The sequence below is a fragment of the Nematolebias whitei genome, chromosome 15 (genome assembly GCF_014905685.2).
Source record: "Nematolebias whitei isolate Nwh7 chromosome 15, NemWhi1, whole genome shotgun sequence".
NCBI lineage: Eukaryota > Metazoa > Chordata > Actinopteri > Cyprinodontiformes > Rivulidae > Nematolebias > Nematolebias whitei.
Genome location: NC_056512.1, coordinates 22,780,791 through 22,799,177, shown reverse-complemented (window position 1 = coordinate 22,799,177; position 18,387 = coordinate 22,780,791). Strand labels below are relative to the sequence as shown.

Sequence of the window (18,387 nt, the reverse complement as noted above, 5' to 3'; positions counted from 1 at the left end):
CACACACACACGCACGCACACACACACACACACACACACACACACACACACACACACACACACACAAACACACACACACACACACACACACACACACACACACACACACACACACACACACACACACACACACACACACACACACACACACACACACGCACACATCCTCTTCTTTAATCCAGATGTATAATCAAATCCAAAACAGACAGCTCTGTTCCATCTGTTTCCATTTTGATTCCTAGACTCATTTTGATCTGTCTTGCAGAACAGGACACTTTCAACAGAGTTTTGAGAAAACATTTTTTAACCAATAAATTGGAAATTGTGTGTTGGTCAAGACAAATCGAGTCATGTCTCTGGAACTGTTGATGATATCAGGATGATCTAAGTATCGTAATAGAGCTTTAAAAAACAGGAATATGAAAATGTGTTTGGTTTCTTTTGACCCAAAAAAATGAGCTAATTTGATGTGATGGTGACACATAAAAAAATCAGCTCATTCAGGAGATCGGTGCTTTGACTTTTTTGTAACTTACACTTTTCAAGATATTTAACTATTTAAACAAAATTAGACCTCTTCAAAAAAAAAGTATTTTTGAAAATTTACAGCATATTTCTGCTCCTATTACTGCTAATGGGTCAACTTCTACAACTTTTAGGGGTATCACTCTCCTTAGCCTCCCTGGTAAGGTCTATTCAGGGGTACTGGAGAAGCAAGTCTGATCATTGGTCGAACCTCAGTTCCAGGAGGAACAATGTGGCCGTGGAACACTGGATCAGCTCTTTACCCTCACTAGGGTCCTTGGGGGATCATGGGAGTTTGCCCATCCAGTCTACATGTGTTTTGTGGACTTGGAGAAAGCATTCGACCATGTTCCTCAGGGTACACTGTGGGGGGTACTCCGTGAGTATGGGATTGGAGACCCGTTGTTATGGGCTGTTCAGTCCCTATACAAGCAGTGCGAGAGTTTGGTTTGCATTGCCGGCAGTAAGTCGGACCCCTTCAGGGTGGGAGTTGGAGTTCGCCAGGACTGCCCTTTGTCACAGATTTTGTTCATAACTTTTATGGACATAATTTCTCGATGCGGCCAGCTGGCAGAGGGTTTCCGGTTCTGTGGCCTCAGGATTCCATCTCTGCTCTTTGCAGATGATGTGGTTCTGTTGGCATCATTGTGCCATGATCTTCAGCTCTCACTGGAGCGGTTCGCAGCCGAGTGTGAAGCGGCTGGGATGAGAATCAGCACCTCCAAATCTGAGGCCATGGTCCTCAACCGGAAAAGGGTGGATTGCTTTCTTCAGGTCGAGGGTGAGGTTCTGCCTCAAGTGGAGGAGTTCAAGTATCTCGGGATTTTGTTCACGAGTGAGGGAAGAATGGGGCGTGAGATTGACAGACGGATTGGTGCAGCATCTGCAGTATTGCGGACTCTGTACCGGTCCGTTGTGGTGAAGAGAGAGCTGAGCTGTAAGGCAAAGCTCTGTTTACCGGTCGGTCTACGTTCCTACCCTCACCTATGGTCATGAGCTCTGGGTAGTGACCAAAATAATGAGATCGCAGATACAGGCGGTTGAAATGAGTTTTCTCTGCAGGGTAGCTGGACTCTCCCTTAGAGATACAGTGAGAAGTTCAGTTATCTGGAAGAGACTCGGAGTAGAACCGCTACTCCTTCACGTCGAGAGGAGCCAGTTGAGGTGGTTCAGGCATCTGGTAAGGATGCCCCCTGGGCACCTCCCTAGGGAGGTGCTTCAGGCATGTCCAACTGGGAGGAAACTCCGGGGAAGACCCAGGACACGCTGGAGAGACTATGTCTCTCAATTGGCCTGGGAACACCTTGGAATCTTCCCAGAAGAGCTGGAAGAGGTGCTGTGGAAAGAGATGTCTGGGCCTCCATGCTCAAGCTGCTGCCCCCGCAACCCGACTTTGGAATAAGCGGAACATAATGGATGGATGGATGGACTTTCTTACACCTATTCATCCACACACCTTAATGGAAGTTTCTTTTACTTTTGTAAGTTATCCAGCTCACAAGATGGACAAACACATGGTGGCAACCATCTTGGATTTTGATGTGGCATCTTTCTTACACCTAGATGTTTCCACACACTAAAATGGAAGTCTACTCTGTATATCACTTATTTTTCAAGTTATCGTGTTCACAACATGCAAGTACAGGCGGACGAAGGATATTTCCCATTCTTCTTTTTCGCTCTGCTGTGTGGAACAATCAAACACAGCATATTAGAAGGTGGAAGGTGATGATTTGGGCTCCTTTAGTATTTTGGCACCTTTCAATTATTGAGTCGATTATGAACTTCTCTGTCCATCAAAGTATTTTAGAGCCAAAGTAAGACCATCTGTCAGAAAGTTGGACCAACATGGGACATTCAAGGACAATAATCCAAAACAAAGAAGCTAATCTAGAACATAATGGCTTAAAAAACTACTTTGTAATTAAAAAATATCAAGGTGCTGCAATGGTCCAGTCTAAGTCCAGATTTGATTAAAATACTGAAGTGGGACCTTAAGAGAGCTGTGCAGAAATAAATGTCTGTATACATCAATGAAATGAAGCCATGTAAAGAAGAGTGGGTTCAAATTCCTCCACAATGAGTGACTGATAAAGCCACACAGAAAATGACTGAGTGTGGGAGTTCTGCTCTGCAGCCACATCTGAGCACCAGAGGACCATCAGCTTGATGAGCAAGAGGAGCATAAAAGGCTGCAGAGGACATCCAGTCAGTGCTGGAGCATTACCTGCCAATGGTACTTCTGTTCTTTTAGAGCAGTTAAAGCAGTCGTCCTCCAATGCGAGAGTTGGGGGTTCGACTCCACCAGCAGTCACATGCTGAAGTGTCCCTGGGCAAGACACTGAACCCCTCGTTGCCTCTGATGTGTCCCATCAGTGTATGAATGTGATCTAAAGCACTGATTAGTCTCTTTAGAATGATTTGTTCAATTAGCTTTGTAGAGATCTAGTAGAGTGCTGTTTGAATGGGTGAGGACAGATTGTGCTGTAAAGAGCTTTGAGTATCTTGAAATAAGACAGAAAGGCGCTATATAAGTACAGTCCATTTACCATTCTTTTACTTGTGAGTTAAACTGAATATTAACGATGTATTTCTTGGTGCTTCCAGTGAATAATCCGATGTCCTCCTGTCCCCTGGATTCTCCTCTGTGGACCTCAAGCTCTCCTGTGCCTCCATGCCATTCTACCACTTGCCAGTCTCCTGACATCATTCAAACACCTTCTTCACCTGGAACCATTGGTCAGCTCTCCCCACAACTGACTCCTACCTCCATCGTAAGGAGCAGCAAACCTGCCGACAGACCATTAACCATCTCGTTGCTCTTCAGGGTTCCAGCTCCCTCCCTGGCTCATTGAATGATTTATCACTTTGTAAATAAACACTGTTAATACGCTTTGAGTCTTGTATCAGTTCTCTTCAGTCCTTGTATCTGGGTATAGCCACAATCGTTGCACTGAGTAAAAGTCTTAACAGCTGAAGGAGGTTGTGGGGAATTGAATCATGTTGACTCATTTTTTCCATTTTGTTAAAATGACCTGTCTGTTGTGTTTTTGTACACTGAGGTTTGATTTGACAAAACTTAATCCTGGTAATAACCAAATCCTCTTTATTATGTCCTGATACGTAAATCTAGATTTGAACAAGGTGTTTTCGTTTCCGTGACTGTTTGTGAGAATTCAATCCCACAAAACCGCAAATAAATTCAAGGGAAACAGGTCAGAAGAAGAAACATTTGAAGCATGTTTAGGTGTATTCATAATTCATATACATATTGACAGGTTTCTAATACAGCATGGTTTTGATAGTGTAACTGTCATCTTTCAGCTTGACTTTTTTTTTTTTTTTACAAGAATAACAATAAAAAATGATAAAGACGACACCATGTATGACTCACTTTAAAATTTGATGGCAACAGTTTTGCGTATTCCGATTCTTTCGCCGCCGTGTCACCCTTAAAGTACTTGGCTCGCTCCACATTAACCGGACAGTTTTCATAAGACGTCTCCACAGTTCAGTGCCACAAAAGCTCCGTCGCCGTCTGACAAACTCCCACACGGTTTTCAGACGTAACTTTTCCAACAGATCAAAGCTTCAGCTCCTCGGGAGTCCATGTTTGAATTGTTCTGACACATTAGTCCATAGTGTTCTCTGCGCTTCCTGCAAGTCTCCATCTTTGCACTTTATGAACGTTTTGTACTTGAAAAATAAGAACGTCCATCTGGTTTGTCATGAATACTATCTGTACCAAAAAACTCCAAGTGATGGAAAAATAAGAACACTTTTCAGAAGGACCAAAATGGAATCAAAGACCCAGATATTTCCACACTCACGCACTCATTTGTCACTCATACGCAACGTTTTTTTTGTTGTTGTTTTGCTTTTTTTTTTTTTTTTAAAGGCAACAGATGTCCATTCTCCAAGGCAATAATGTCTTTGTGGCAAATGCAACCCTGACATTCCAAACATCCGTCTCTTCGGCTTCTTCTCTCCCCAGGAATAAAAAAAATATATATTTATAAACCATAAAAAATAATGATAAACTAACTCATGCGTTGACAGTACGAAGTGAAATACATTATTTCATTTTCATGAGTAAATGCTGATGAGCATACAGTAATAATATAATAATGATAACTAAAATAATAACTGAAATTCCTAATATCACAAAAAATAAAATGCTACAAGTAAAATGATGCCCAGATGTCTTCTTTGTAGTTCTGGGTGTGACACTGAATTTGCTCCCGATAAACCCTAAAGCAAACAAACAAATAAAAAAAAGATGATAACCAAGAGTTAAGTACTTTAAGCCTAGAGAGGAAGTTTGTTTCTTTTTGTTCTTTACAGAGAAGCTGCTCGAGCTCCTCTTGTCTCATTTCATCCCACTTTGATCGTTGCAGTTCTTTTTCCTTGCAGCTGTGTGTCGTTCATCCATGTTGTTGTTTTTCAGCTCAAGTAAAGAGAAACCGTTCTCACTTTAAAAAAAACAAAACAAGTTTTTTTTTCTACATCGTCTTGAATAATGCTGATTCCATTTGAGAAATTGTACATTCCCTTTAGTTGTTCTCGACAAACACTGGTCCAGTTTTTTCACAGTTCCCCTCAATCTTCTGAAGTCGAAGTTAACCTGAGAAAGGCAACACAAAAGTTAGAAATAAAGAAGAAAAAATTAAACATTTACCATTTGATTAGAGGAAACAACTACAGAGTAACAAATACCACCATATTTTAGAAATTTGTGTTTATTGAAGACTCGCATCAAAACAAACATCAACCCTCATCAGTATGCATACCGTGAGAATCGACTAACAGAGGATGCCATCTCCTCTGTGGTCCAAACTGCTCTCACCCACCTGGAGCAGAAGAACTCCTACGTCCGTATGCTCTTTGTGGACTTCATATCCACCTTCTACACCAAGATCCCCCAAACCCTGATGGACAAACTATTCACACTAGGACTAAGCCCCTCCATTTGCAACTGGGTCCTAGACTTCTTAACAAACAGACCACAGTCAGTGAGGATCCACAACTTCTTCTCCTCCACCATAACCCTCAGCACTGGCTCTCCTCAGGGATGTGTGCTGAGCCCCCTCCTGTTCACTCTGCTCACGTATGATTGTGCTGCTACCCATCCAGACTGTCACATTGTAAAGTTTGCAGATGATTCAGCAGTGGTGGGATGCATCACAAACAATCAGTCCAGCTACAGGCAGGAGGTGGAACACCTGGAGAACTGGTGCAATAAGAATAACCTTCACATCAATGTGAAGAAGACGAAGGAGATGGTCGCGGACTTCAGCCGGAACACCCCCCCCCCCTCCCCCCGAACATAAGAGGATCTGCGGTGGAAGTGGTCTCCAGCTACAAGTTCTTGGGTGTACACATGAATGACAACCTCAGCTGGAGCAACACCACTTCCAGCCTGATCAAGAAAGCTCATCAGAGACTCTACTTCCTCAGGCGGCTGAGACGAGCTGGTCTGGGAAGCTCAGTCCTCACCACCTTCTGCAGGTGTGCAGTAGAGAGCATCCTGTGCTCCAGCATCAATGTGTGGCATGGAGGCTGCACAGCTGCAGAAAGAAAAGCTTTGCAGAGAGTGGTGAAGGCTGCACAGAAGTCTGTTGGAGTCAGTCTCCCCACCATCACAGACATCTAGACCTCTAGATGCAGGAAGAGAGCCACCTGCATCATGAAGGACCTCACTCACCAAGCACACACACTTTTTGACCCGCTCCCCTCAGGAAGGAGGTTGAGGAGCATTAAGTGTAGAACCACTAGACTGAGGAACAGCTTCTACCCTGAGGCTGTTGGACTCATGAATCTCTAACCAGAATAATCACTGTGAAAAAAAATCACATCATGTTGCTGCTGATCTGTTTCATGTTGATGTGTTCATTCGTGCTCATCTGCTCACACAGACTCATGTTCATGCTGCTGTTCGACGTAATGCTTTTATGTTATTAGTGCTTAAGTGTATATTTAGTTGATGTTTTTCTTCAGTTCATATCTTAGATCTTATTACTGCTTTTCTTTTACATTTTATTGTTGGATGTAACTGGGACCTGCGTACATGTGGTACATGTGGTGGAACGACAATAAAGAATATCTGAATCTGAATTATTTCATGCTACTGTATTCATTCATACCCATTTACTCACTACACTCATGTTCGGGCTGCTGTTGTTACTCCGTATTGCTTTACATTATTAATGTTTAGCGTATAATAGATATTTTAGCGTACCGTTTGGCATTCGTTTAGAGTATATTGTAGTGTATATCTTATGGTAAATGGACTGTACTTATATAGTACTTTTCTATCTTATCAAGATACTCAAAGCACTTTACACTACAATCTGTGCCTCATTTATCCATTCATACATCACTCTACTAGATCTGTACAAAGACTGATCAGAGCTTTATCACATTCATGCACTGATGGGACACACATCAGAGGCTATGAGGGGTTCAGTGTCTTATCCAGGGACACTTCTCATCCTGAGCATTTCATTGTACTGTTAACCTTGCGTTAACCTCGCATATGACAAATAAATACTACTTGAACTTCAGCATGTGACTGTTGGGAATCGATCATCCAACTCTTGCATTGGAGGACGACTGCTCTAACCACTCAGCCACAGAAGCCCGATAGAGCTTAGATCCTTATTAATGAATTATTTTCACACTTAATATTTTTGCTATTGTTGGATGTAACTGGGACCCTGTGCACACAATTTTGTTCCACTTCATGTACCACATGTGAAGCAACAACAAACCTACTTGAACTTGAAGCCTTTTGTTGTAAATACTATATTTTTTATATAATTTCGGGTCTGTTCATGATAAAATATTTACAGTAAAGCACCTTTTCATTTTCTCCATCAAGGTCAAATCTATAAATAATATCCTCCAGACGGGGATTTAATAAAACCTGAGAGGAAAATAATTACAGTATATTTGCTTTATAAAAAATAAAAATAAAAAGTACATATCCAAACACACATGCATCACAGCACATTTTTTTTCTAATGGATATTAATTTGCAATAAGTTGCAGCAGTGTCCAACAAATACAACTAAAAGATTTACTATTACACATGTTAGATTTATAAATACTTCATTAATTTTATTGTAACTATATGCTTAGCAAGGTCAGTTTAGCAGATAGCTGATTCTTTCAGACAAAATGGTGCTGAGCAGTAAAACAGCTGCAGACGAACCTCTACAGGAAAAAGGTTTTCTTTTAGTGTTTCTCTTGTGTTTCCTCTGACTTTATTTTAATCACATTATTGATGGCATGAACAGCAAACGATCAGTGTATCTATCATTTATTCTATTAGCAATAGGCAATCAAAAAATGAAAAACTGATTTTATTTACTTTTGATTCGACCTCGTTTCTCATAACTGCAATTTGAAGCTCAGATCCAAAAAGTGAAATGGAAAAGTGAGTCACGAGACTGAATTTGATCCAAAAAATAATAACAAACATGGATATACTGTATATCTGCGGTCACGATCCATCTCCATTCATCCATCAATACGTTGCATCAATCGTGGAAAATGATGTGTTGCTCAGAGGAACAGAGGAGGAAGACGTCACAATTAAAAGGACTGACAGGACGGTCCATGTGTGCATTTGCTGCAGTGCACAGGAACTTTCTGCGAGTCACACACGAGTCAGGACACAAATCGGTGTGTGGTTTCAGTGCTGCCATGATGTCACTACGTTATCTGAACTTTCCAATGTAGAACAATTTCCAGGTCACCTAAACTCGATCAATGAAATAATAAAATCATCCAAGTCTTCTTCACCAATAAAATCACTTACTTGTTATAGCTAGCACAAGTTAGATGTTAGCATCAGCAACCATGAACTGAGAAAAATGTTGAGGTTTGCAGCTTGAGAACAATGCTTTCACAGACTGGGAAAATATATATATCCGATTTCTGAGTTTCAGACCAGTCCATCACAGATTTCAGCCAGTCATCCGATTACAACCACCAGCTGATTGTTTGGTAAATCCCCAGCGGATATATTTAATATTGTTTTGTTAAGACACAAGCAACATTTATAAAACTTTTACAAAACCTGAGGTCTCCATAAGAATATTAACTCTGACAGAAAACATGTGTATCAGTTTCCATGGCGACTGGTTGGTCTGAAAGTGAGGAGGAGGTAAAGACAGGAAGTGACAGGAGTGTAGGAGCTCTGAATTTCCAAATAAATCAGTCTAAGAATCAACAAACAAAGAGCAGCTCATGTAGAATAAGAGTCTGTGAAAAGTACAAATAAACCTACAACAGCAAATCAAAGAGACAATTCTCAAAAATGATAAAAAGTAAACCATAATTCTAATCTCAAACCAAGTCGTAGACAAAACCTTTGTTTCTGAGCTTGAATCGGTGGTTCACTCCTTCTCTGGTTATAGGGTCCAGTGTTAGCTTGCCATGGCGGGGTGCTCATCTCATCCATGATTTTTGCGGATGGCGGGGACAGAGACATGTCTGAGCGCAGCTTGTACTAACAGTTTTTGAGCGGGGGCGGGGGGCGTTCAACATGAGGGAAGAGGCAACATGTGAACTGCCTTGGGCTTTTTAGCTAGAGAGCCTGTATTTAACGCCACTACCTTAGTGATATGTTAGTGCCGGGTGGGGGTGGGAGGGGCAAGTTCAGATTGGTAGGCAAGGTGCTCAGTTTTGTTGGTGGGGTGGGGCACCCCACCTGTATAATGGTAGGGGAAACACTGGGGTCTAAATGTAATTCAGGATGCTTCACTTCCACTCATTGTTGGACTAATACCTCTGTTGGGACATTTGCAATAAAGCAAACATGTCTGCTGCAGTCTGCTTTGCAGTACGGGCTTCTGGAGCCAGATTAAAAGGTGGAAAGATTAAAAACAATACTGTACACCTAAATGATGCACTGCATCTATTAAATCTTCATTTAAATAAAAATTATTACGGTAGTCCCTCACTACTTCGCGGTTCGACTTTCGTGGTTTTTCAACGTAAGATTGTACAAGACAGCACGACTGTCAACTTTAATATTACTCACGTGATTGGGATGGTACGGGATAAAAAGTTAATGAAAAAACTTTGGACAGGCACTGCCATTTTGTAGTTTTCTTTCAATAAGCCTTCACTGTAATGCCAGTCTAAAGAACTACACTACCCAGAAGCCAACAGTGCTTTCTGTCGAAACGGAGGGAAAGTTTTGCAACGTGATGTAAGAAGTAATGATTTATCTATTAAGCTCACAGAACTGGCAGGAAAGTCGCAAATAATTCTGAAGCTCAATTATTCACGTGCACATCAACCTGGACAGGGAGGTGGACCTCGTCGCTGCAGGACAGTTCAGTAGAACCGACCCCAACCAGAACCGAGCTGTTCTGCAGAGCTGGTTAGTAAAATTTTGCAGTACTGTACAGTCCATATACATTTGTTGTTAAAATGATGCAGGTTTAAGAGTTTCGAACATTGCAAGAGTGTGGGAAGAGTTTATAAAGCCTTAAATTATAAATACTAAAATAAATATAGCGTTCCGACTTTGTGGTTTTTCACCTATCGTGGTGGTGTCTGGAACATAACCCCTGTGATAATCGAGGGACTACTGTATTACAAAAGGAACAGATCAGCATTAACTTACAGCTCCCAGACTCTGGTGTCTCCTCTTCCTCACAGTTTCTCTCAGCTTCTCTCTGACTGCTCCACAAACACTGGCTTTGCTGGCCGAACGCTCTGGGTAAACTGAACAAGCAGAAAAGATAAGACGAGCAAAAAGGAGGCTTAGGCAGGAAATTATTGATGAGAGAAATCAGACACAAAAAGAGCAAAAGTGATCATTTTTGTCCAACTAGGCAGAGAAAAACGCACCTTTCCTTCTTCACCTTGTGCTTGGGACACCTCAGTGAGAAATTATCTTCGTTCAGAGAACAATCTGGCAAAGGACATCAATGATTAACATTAGATTGTAAGGAAGCAGGTGTACTTCAAGCCCCCGCTTCTCACCTGCTTCAATAGAACATAGGTAGTGGTAGCGAAGTGTGCAGCCTTTACTGTAGCAGCCCAGGGTCGAACCAATCATCTCACAGTATGAGCAGCTCTGACGAGAAAACAGAAACGTTTAACCAAAGCTGTTAACTTTAATATAAACTGTTTAATGCACTCAATTATTTTAATCTCAAATTGAAAAGCAAAGCAGGTGAATACAGCTGACACTCACTGTTTCTCTGGCACCATCTAGTGCCTCCTGCAGGCCATACAGTTTTCCATTGACGAGGTACACTCCACTGGTCCACACTATGCATCCTTCATGCACCCATAGCTCTTCTGGGTCCATGGGCATCTGAGGCAGCTGTGCAAGTTGTGCCAAGGGTCCCAGGGAATCCAAGGCAGGAGGAGGGGGCTGAAAAGGCAGGGACGCCTTACTGTTGGACGGCACCATTCTGGGAGAATCCTCACTAGACTTGTGCCTCCTTTTAAAGCGGGGATGTGAAGTCAACTTCCTGTGCTGAGGTCGCTGCAGAGCGTCGTCCGCCGGCTGTTTCGGCGCCTGCTGGCAGTCGCTTTCAAGGTCCGCCTCTCGTTTAAGCTCAGGGATAGAATGGAGGGCTTGGTCCAAGTCCCAGCTCAGAGGCGGTTTAATGTCTGTGGAGGAGGAAGATGATGAGATGCTGCTGCTGAGCGGCTCCTTCTTCCCAGCTGAGAAGACAGGTCTGACTGTAGCGGTGACAGGTGTTGGGTTTGGATCGGTGTTGATGGCACAGTCACTTTCTGCTGAGGCCTTGAGGAACTGTTGGCTTTGTGTGTCTTGGGTAATACTCAAAGGGTTTGAACTCGTCTCAGAAGTTGGTCCGGTTTTGTTTGTGCCTGTGCTGGTCTGACCCTGTCTGATCTGAGGCTGGTTCTTGGGGAGCTTCGCAGCATATTCAGCAGGATAGAAAGGCCCGTAAAGATCTCCAAGGTGTTTGTAGTTGGCCCACTTCTGACACAGGCAGCACAGCAGACGGCCAGAGTGACTGGTTTCTGTAACCACAGGACCTGAAACAACATGACCAGATGAAGGAAGCGCCTTTCCTGACTGGAGCGTAGTTTCCACTTCATCCGTCTCCCTCTTTTCTGCTTCTTTGTCTTTCCTCGATAACTGGGAGGAAAAAGCAGAGAGGAGCGAATCTGTTCCAACTGCTTTTCCTCCGACTGCAGTGCGCTCCCCTTTCTTCTCCTCCTCAGCGTTCACAATAGTACACACTGCCCCAATCTCAGGGATTTTTTTCTCCACGTGTATGTGAGGGATGAAAAGGCCTTTTCTGTTTGGATCCAGGAAAGCTCTGTTTGTTGTGACGCCCCCTCCAGCCTCTAGAGGTGTATCTGGGTCACCTTTGGCTATTGACGGCGCCACCGGCACTGCCCCTCTCCTCCTTCTCCTCTGGCGCCCCTGCGCTTCATGTGGCTCATCTTCATCTTTTGCTCCTCTGCGTCGGCGTCGAGGTGGCTTCATCTCGATCTCTGGCGGTGTGTCCTCACTCTCAACATCTGCTTTTAACACCTGGGTTAAAATGGGTGGGGTTAGCGGCAAAGTGCTTGTATTTTCAGTTGGCATGGGCTCTGTTGGGTCTAGCGTGGTGCTGTTAGTCTCTGCTATTGGTGGGGATGAAGCAGCTGTTGGGGTTGGCGTGGGCGGGGCTGAAGGAGTACTAAGAGACAAGTTTGGAGTCTGGACTTGAGCCTGGGCCTGTGGTTGAACTTGGTTCTGAGCCCGCTTTTGTTTGTTCACACTCCCTACAGGTCTGCCCTTTTTCTTGCCAGATGGGAAATAACCTTTCGGCACAACATTGTCTAGTGGCTTTGAATCTTGGGGCGACAGACTGGACCTTCCAGAGGACATGTGATGTTGCCTGTTCAGCAAGTGTCCCTGATGGGGCGGGGTGGTCCCGTAGTAGTCACTACCGGGGTAATCGTCAAATCCCATGCCAGTTTCTTGAAGTTTTTGTCGGAGGAGGTTAGCAGCAGACTGCTCTCCCTTTCGAGTCTCGAGCTGTTGGTAAGTGTTGGTGAAGTGCTGAATGTCTGATAGGGCTGACGAAGAAGGAGGTGGGGAAGCCTGGACGGGGCGGGGAAGAGGTGGAGGAGGGGGCAAGGGCCCGAGCAAAGTGAAGTCTTCCTTGTCACCGGATGCTGATGACACACCAGCCCCTAAACCAAAATCAAAATCTTGTTGTTTGATTTGAGACGTCTGATTGGAATCACAAGGATAAACAGGTGGGGGTAAAGGCCCGGTTTCATCTACTCCTCTGAAGGGGATCATGTCGTTTAATGAGTGACTGTCATCCATGTAAATATCCTCCCCCGCTGCAACTCTGGGGAAATGTGCTAAGTCTTGTTCCTGTGAGTCGTTGAATCTTGGGATTTCTGTGTGTGAGAAGGCAGAAAAATGATTGGACTCGTCATCGAGGTTGTCCGTTGGCTTTTTAATATTGGGGGTGATCTTTTGCACTATGGCCTCTAGCTTCAAACCTCGTCCTTTTCGAGCAGACAGAACCTTCGCGTTACCACTTGGTGGAGACAGAGGTTGTAGAAAAGTGCTCTCTCCTGGCAGAGGGGATGAAAGTCTGGGACATGGCATATCTGAACTGGACGAGTCGTCTTCATTGAGATGATGGCTGGACTCAGAGTGAGCCCCGGGGGAGTGATGAGAATTAGTGGCAGCTCTCTGCTGGGATGGATCTTGGTGTAGTCGTTTGGCAGGGATGGGAGAAATGAACGAGCGAACCCTTCTTCTTAACATCAGAGGATTCGTGTCTCCTGAAGCTCCAGATTTTGTTGGCCGCTGTGGCTGAGAAGAGTTGATGTCAGCGGGAGGTTTAGAGGAGCTGGAGGCAGGAGGCGGGCAGGGATGTTTGACCTCTTCTGTGACTCCTCTGGAGACTTCGGGTTCATTTGGACCATGAACCACATTTGAAGGAGCGTGTGAAACCACAGGAGCTGGAGAAGGAAGAGGAGAAGGCTGCGTTCTATGGCGGGTGTCTCCCTCCATCAGTCGAGCCCCCTCTCTTCCTTGGTGTGTCGAGTCCCACATCTTCATATCATAGTAAGCACTTTGATGATGAAGTGACTGAGTTTTGCTTGTGTGCTGCTCACTTGGCACGTCACTTTGGGAGACACCTCTCTGCTTCTGCTCTGGCTGGCTGCCTTTGTGTCTTCCAGGAGAAGAGCTGTGCTGCATCATCATCATCTCCTTGGAAGGCCTGCTCATCGCTTTCACCCAGTCACTCATGTCATGGGGAGGATGCGGGGGGCCACGAGGATACAGTTGAAGCTTATTTGTGCTTTGAGCCTGATGGGGTAAATGGTGGTATGGGTGATGAGAGGGAAAACCGCGAGACATCATGCTTCCCTCTCTTGTTTCTCCGTATCGATATCCAGGAAATGAAGTGCCACTTCCAGCGGACAGATCAACACCGTGAAGATATGAATGATGCCTCGGTGGTGAAGATAAAGGATGAGAGGCCATGGGGATGATATCCACGCTGCCTCGCCTGTAGGGGTCGTGGGAAGGCTTTGAGAAAAACTCTGCGTCTGCTTCACTCACCCCCCTCATGCCATGATCACGCTCAGTTTGTAGATTTACTGGACCCGCTCCGGCATCTTTGGATGCAATTTCCATTTTCACCACATGCTTTCCTCCTGCATCTCTTTTACTCAGATCGCTGGGTGCTGCTGTAGAGGAAAATGACTGCTGAATCACAGAGGTGCCACTTTGACTTTTCTCACGCTCCATCTCTCTGCCCCCCTCTGGTGTGCCGCTTCGGTTTGGCGACACGTCGCAGATGACAGAGCGCCGCTCCGACGGGGCCAACACGGAGCACAATTTCTGAGACTTGCTTTGGCCAGTGGCGCCTGATAACGGCTCCGGCTCTTGCAGTAGCAGCTCCTGCACGGCAGACGAAGCGCTCGTCACATTAGACGTTGTTTTTCTCTGTGGTAGGGTGTAATCAGATAGGTTGATGTGTTTCGCAGGGGGCTGCTGAGACTCTGCAGCTTGTAGTAAATGTCTCTGGGACACACCCACATCAGTTCTATTAGCATTTTGAAGAATTTTAGAACTGGACATTTCAGATTTAACTAAAGACTGGGCATCCATGGAAAAATCTGGATCATTTCTATTTTTGTGATCCAGGGGCTTTCCAGAGCTGCTCAACTGAGCAGAACAAGCTGAACTCTCTCCGTGCATTTCCGTACTCTCAGCCATGTCAAAAGTATGTCTGGCTGAAAACTGCTGCTGAGCTTGATGATGTGCAGAAAATGCCTGTTCTGGTCTCACATAGCGTCTGTCTAAATTGTAACCTTGAAGAACTTCTTGCAAAAGGCTTGGGAACTGCTGCATCTGTGAATTCTCCTCCTGAGATTTAGAGCCCGCTCCCTGCTGACCTCTTTTTGCCAAAGCCTTGGCCCTCGAACCAGCATCTTTTGGATGCGCCGGACCATAACCAGTTGGTGAGTGCTGGTACGATAAATATCTGGGGTTTGTTTCCATTACGCCCATTGAGCCAGCCCTCACTCTGTTCTTCATGGACAAATCTGAGCCATATGTTGATTCTGGGTAGCTGTATTTATGTGAAGCAGACAGTGGGGGATTCTGTGACCTTCCACAGTTTGATTTCTGATGATGGGAGGAATTCAGACTCAGATCGACACCTTCCTCCCCATTATGGCTGCTCGACTCTTTTAAATAAAAGTTTAACTGTTTTTCTTCTGCACAGTTGTCTTGGGGATGTCTGCTTCTTTCTGCGTGACTTTCCTCAGAGCGAGCTGAAACAATCACACCAACACTACTCGCATTCTGCTGTTCCTCTGATGCATGTTTCTCCTCTCTCTTATTATTGTGTGATTTGTATTCAGAGTGCAACACGTTCTCCTTGTCCTGGCCATTTTTTGTTCTCATTTCTCCATCTTGCTGCGTTTGCCTGCTGAGCTTCTGGGTTTTCTCCGCTGCAGCTTCACTTTCAGTCTTGATCTCCCCACCTCTGTGGTCACCATGTATCAGACCAGAATCTGGAACACAATTGTGCATCATGGCAGGAGGAATACTGGAGGTGGACGACGGGGATGAGGAAACAGGAGGTGTTGATGGAGATGATGATGATGAAGGAATGTGACTTTTTTTTGTTTTTGATTCTGTGACACGTGCTTCCACTGATTGTGAGTCGGAGGAAACAGTTTTTGGTGCGTGTCCAGTCTGTGTTTGATTATAGCCTGTTGCTTCTGACCCACTGCTCGCACCGCTCATCTGCCTCACTCTAGCATGCTCTGCCTCAGAAAACTGCTCCTCTTGCTCCTCTTTGGTCCCCAGAGAGCCTACAACAGGCATAACTGAGGAGTCTTCATCAAGACCAGCGTCTGAGCTCGCACCATCACCAGTCCTTGTGACGCTGCCATCTTTAGCGCTCGAGGCTGCGCTTGCATTCCGACTCCTCGGTTGTAATTGGGGCATGCTGGACGCCGCCTGTTGCCCCCCATCTTTTTTTCTGTGTGAGAACACCGTGTCGGTGAGGAGCATGTGCTGAACTGTGTTTGGTAAATTGGCTACTTGTGAGCTCAAGGCATTAAGACTGTTCAGGCCGGCATCCTGGATCTTGTCAAACGAAGAAGCTGAATAAACAGAGGGGGCTTCTTCTCGAGATTTCACTCCAGTACTATGGCTCATTTTGTTGCGACCCATTGGAGGAAGAACGCTCCCTCCGACTGCACTCAGGCTGTGAGCTTTAAGACTGCTGCTGCTACCACAACTACTGATGCTGCTGTTTGAGTTGGGAGTGGGACTTAACTGAGGCGCAGTCTGTAGCAAACGAGCGTGGCTGTGGCTGCTACGGGCGTTTGATGAAGGAGCATGTGAAGGACCGTGACCTGAGGGGTTTCCATGTGCCTCTGAGACACCCATCAAAGGGGAGGGAGAGGAGCTACATGTAGGAGAATGCACAGCAGAAGCAGCTGGGGAAGGGTTGGAGATCGGGCTAAAGTTTTGATTCATCTGTTGTGCGTTAGGATGCATCGGAGATTTAGCTATTTCTTGAGATGCTGCTTGGGTTATACTGGGATTGGGGGCTGGATGATGTTTAGCATAAACCGAACCAGGAGACGGACCCTGATTGGGCATCTTGAGGGAGCTGTCGTAACCTACGACTAAGCTGTGCTGTGAGTTACGATGCTGTAGTGTGACCTGCTTGTGAAGTGAATGAGACTGTGGGGAATATCCAGGATAATTTGAAGCATGGTAACTCTGCTGAACATTTTCCACCGGCCCCACGTTATTAGCAGCAACTGAAGTAGAGACTGAATTTGAACCAATGTTGACGTTGGGAGAGCTGTTGACCTTTGGATCAAATCCAGTGTTCGCAGCTCCATCGAGATATCTTTGAAGAGGAGGGCTGTACATTCCTGATGACCCCGTGGATGCTCCTCCCGATGGGGAGAAATGCGGGTACTGTGGGGTCATCCTGTGCCCAGAGTGTGAATAGCTCCTATGCTGCTGTCCAGGATGGACAACTGGAAAGGTCTGCCCATGCTGGCGCTGTTGCATCTGAGAGGCTGGCACTGACTGCATTGCAGCGTTCTGATTGATATTGTACTGATGAGAAGGAGAGAAAGCTCCAGCACCTCCACCTGAACCAGCACCAGAACCGTAGTCCACTGGATATGGAGACATCAGACCAGATGACGGGACAGAACTAGGTCCAGGATGCCGGTACTGATGAGGTATATGTCCATCAATATTAGGGTATCCAAAGCCTCCCCCAAAAGTCATACCCCCTCTTCTGTGTCTGTCTTTTCCACTCATGGAAAAATAATAATCCATAGCATCCTTTCTGTAGGGGTTGTTATTGTTGCCACTGTGAATGCTACCCTGCGCTGGCGGCTCCAAAGCTCCTCGGTTTCTTGAACCGTACACGAGCATGTGGCTGGCTTGACTTGGGTGGTGAAGGCCTCTGTGCAGGCTTTGCTGCTGCAGTCCAATGTAATCATCTGTCATCCTGGGAGAGATCTGGGGCTCTGCTGGCTGAGGGGGATACAGAGGTCCGCCCACACTCCTCCCGCTGAAACCAGTAGGGATGGGGGGTGGAGCTGGACTGTTAGAGAAATTCTGCATTTTTTTTTCTTTCAAATTTGGATTAAAAAAAGGTAAAAAGATAAATAAATCTGTCAGAGTCTATATCAGGGAATGATGTTGATGGAAAACTGGAAAGCAGAATCTCTGAAGAGTCCACAGCCTGGCAGTAAAATAAGTGAGCTGCAGATAAAAATATATATATTAAAGATGCTAAAAAGACTTTTTCTAAAATGATGACTTGGTGAAAGTCTTAATTATGGAAAAGGCTAATTTAAAAAGAATATTCTGAATGTAAGTTGCTTTTTGGGAGAAAAAAAAGAAGTATGGGCCAATTTCTATTTCAGAAAAATGTGAAAATAAAAATGAGCAGTCATTTCCACAAAGATAAAACAGTTTGGCACTGAAGGCAATGAGCTCACAAACGACTGCTACATCACTTCTGTAGATTTTCAACTGTAAATGTCTCTACGTGGATGCACTCTGTGTATTACAACAGCTCAAGCAGGCAGGGCTGTTTCAGGAATAAACGAAGGTGCGATCCAGTTTTAGAAAACTGCAAAACAACGCCCCAAAAATATAGCAAAAACACCGATCTGCGTTACAGGCATCCTTCAGTTTTTCAACTTGTGCAGGTTTCTCTGGATCAGACTCACAGCTGCATTAGGCAAAACCTCCAGTAACAAAATCCAACAGTCTGAACGCAGATCAGGCGAACACTCCATAGATGTTCCCATCAGCTCTAAGCGCAGAGGCAAACCCACTTT

At 45.0% G+C, this 18,387-nt stretch overlaps 1 protein-coding gene across 1 annotated transcript; it reads right to left on the bottom strand.

Annotated features, from left to right (window-relative positions):
- Positions 1-3,855: 3,855 nt before the first annotated feature.
- tcf20 (transcription factor 20) lies at positions 3,856-17,883 on the bottom strand. The gene is made up of 5 exons (XM_037688892.1): positions 10,742-17,883; positions 10,528-10,621; positions 10,393-10,456; positions 10,166-10,266; positions 3,856-5,149 (listed from the first exon to the last, which is right to left on the bottom strand). Exons 1-5 carry the CDS (start codon positions 17,660-17,662, stop codon positions 5,145-5,147), a joined length of 7,185 nt encoding a protein of 2,394 aa, XP_037544820.1. The 5' UTR covers positions 17,663-17,883; the 3' UTR covers positions 3,856-5,144.
- Between the last annotated feature and the right edge of the window lie 504 nt (positions 17,884-18,387).

What these genes read in the sequence shown, in the direction of transcription:
- tcf20 (XM_037688892.1), bottom strand. Translation starts at nt 17,662, where the DNA reads ATGCAGAATTTCTCTAACAGTCCAGCTCCACCCCCCATCCCTACTGGT. An exon ending in TAGATGGTGCCAGAGAAACA is followed by an intron (nt 10,622 to 10,741) that starts GTGAGTGTCAGC and finishes TTTTCTCGTCAG; the next exon opens with AGCTGCTCATACTGTGAGAT. An exon ending in CCTATGTTCTATTGAAGCAG is followed by an intron (nt 10,457 to 10,527) that starts GTGAGAAGCGGG and finishes GTCCTTTGCCAG; the next exon opens with ATTGTTCTCTGAACGAAGAT.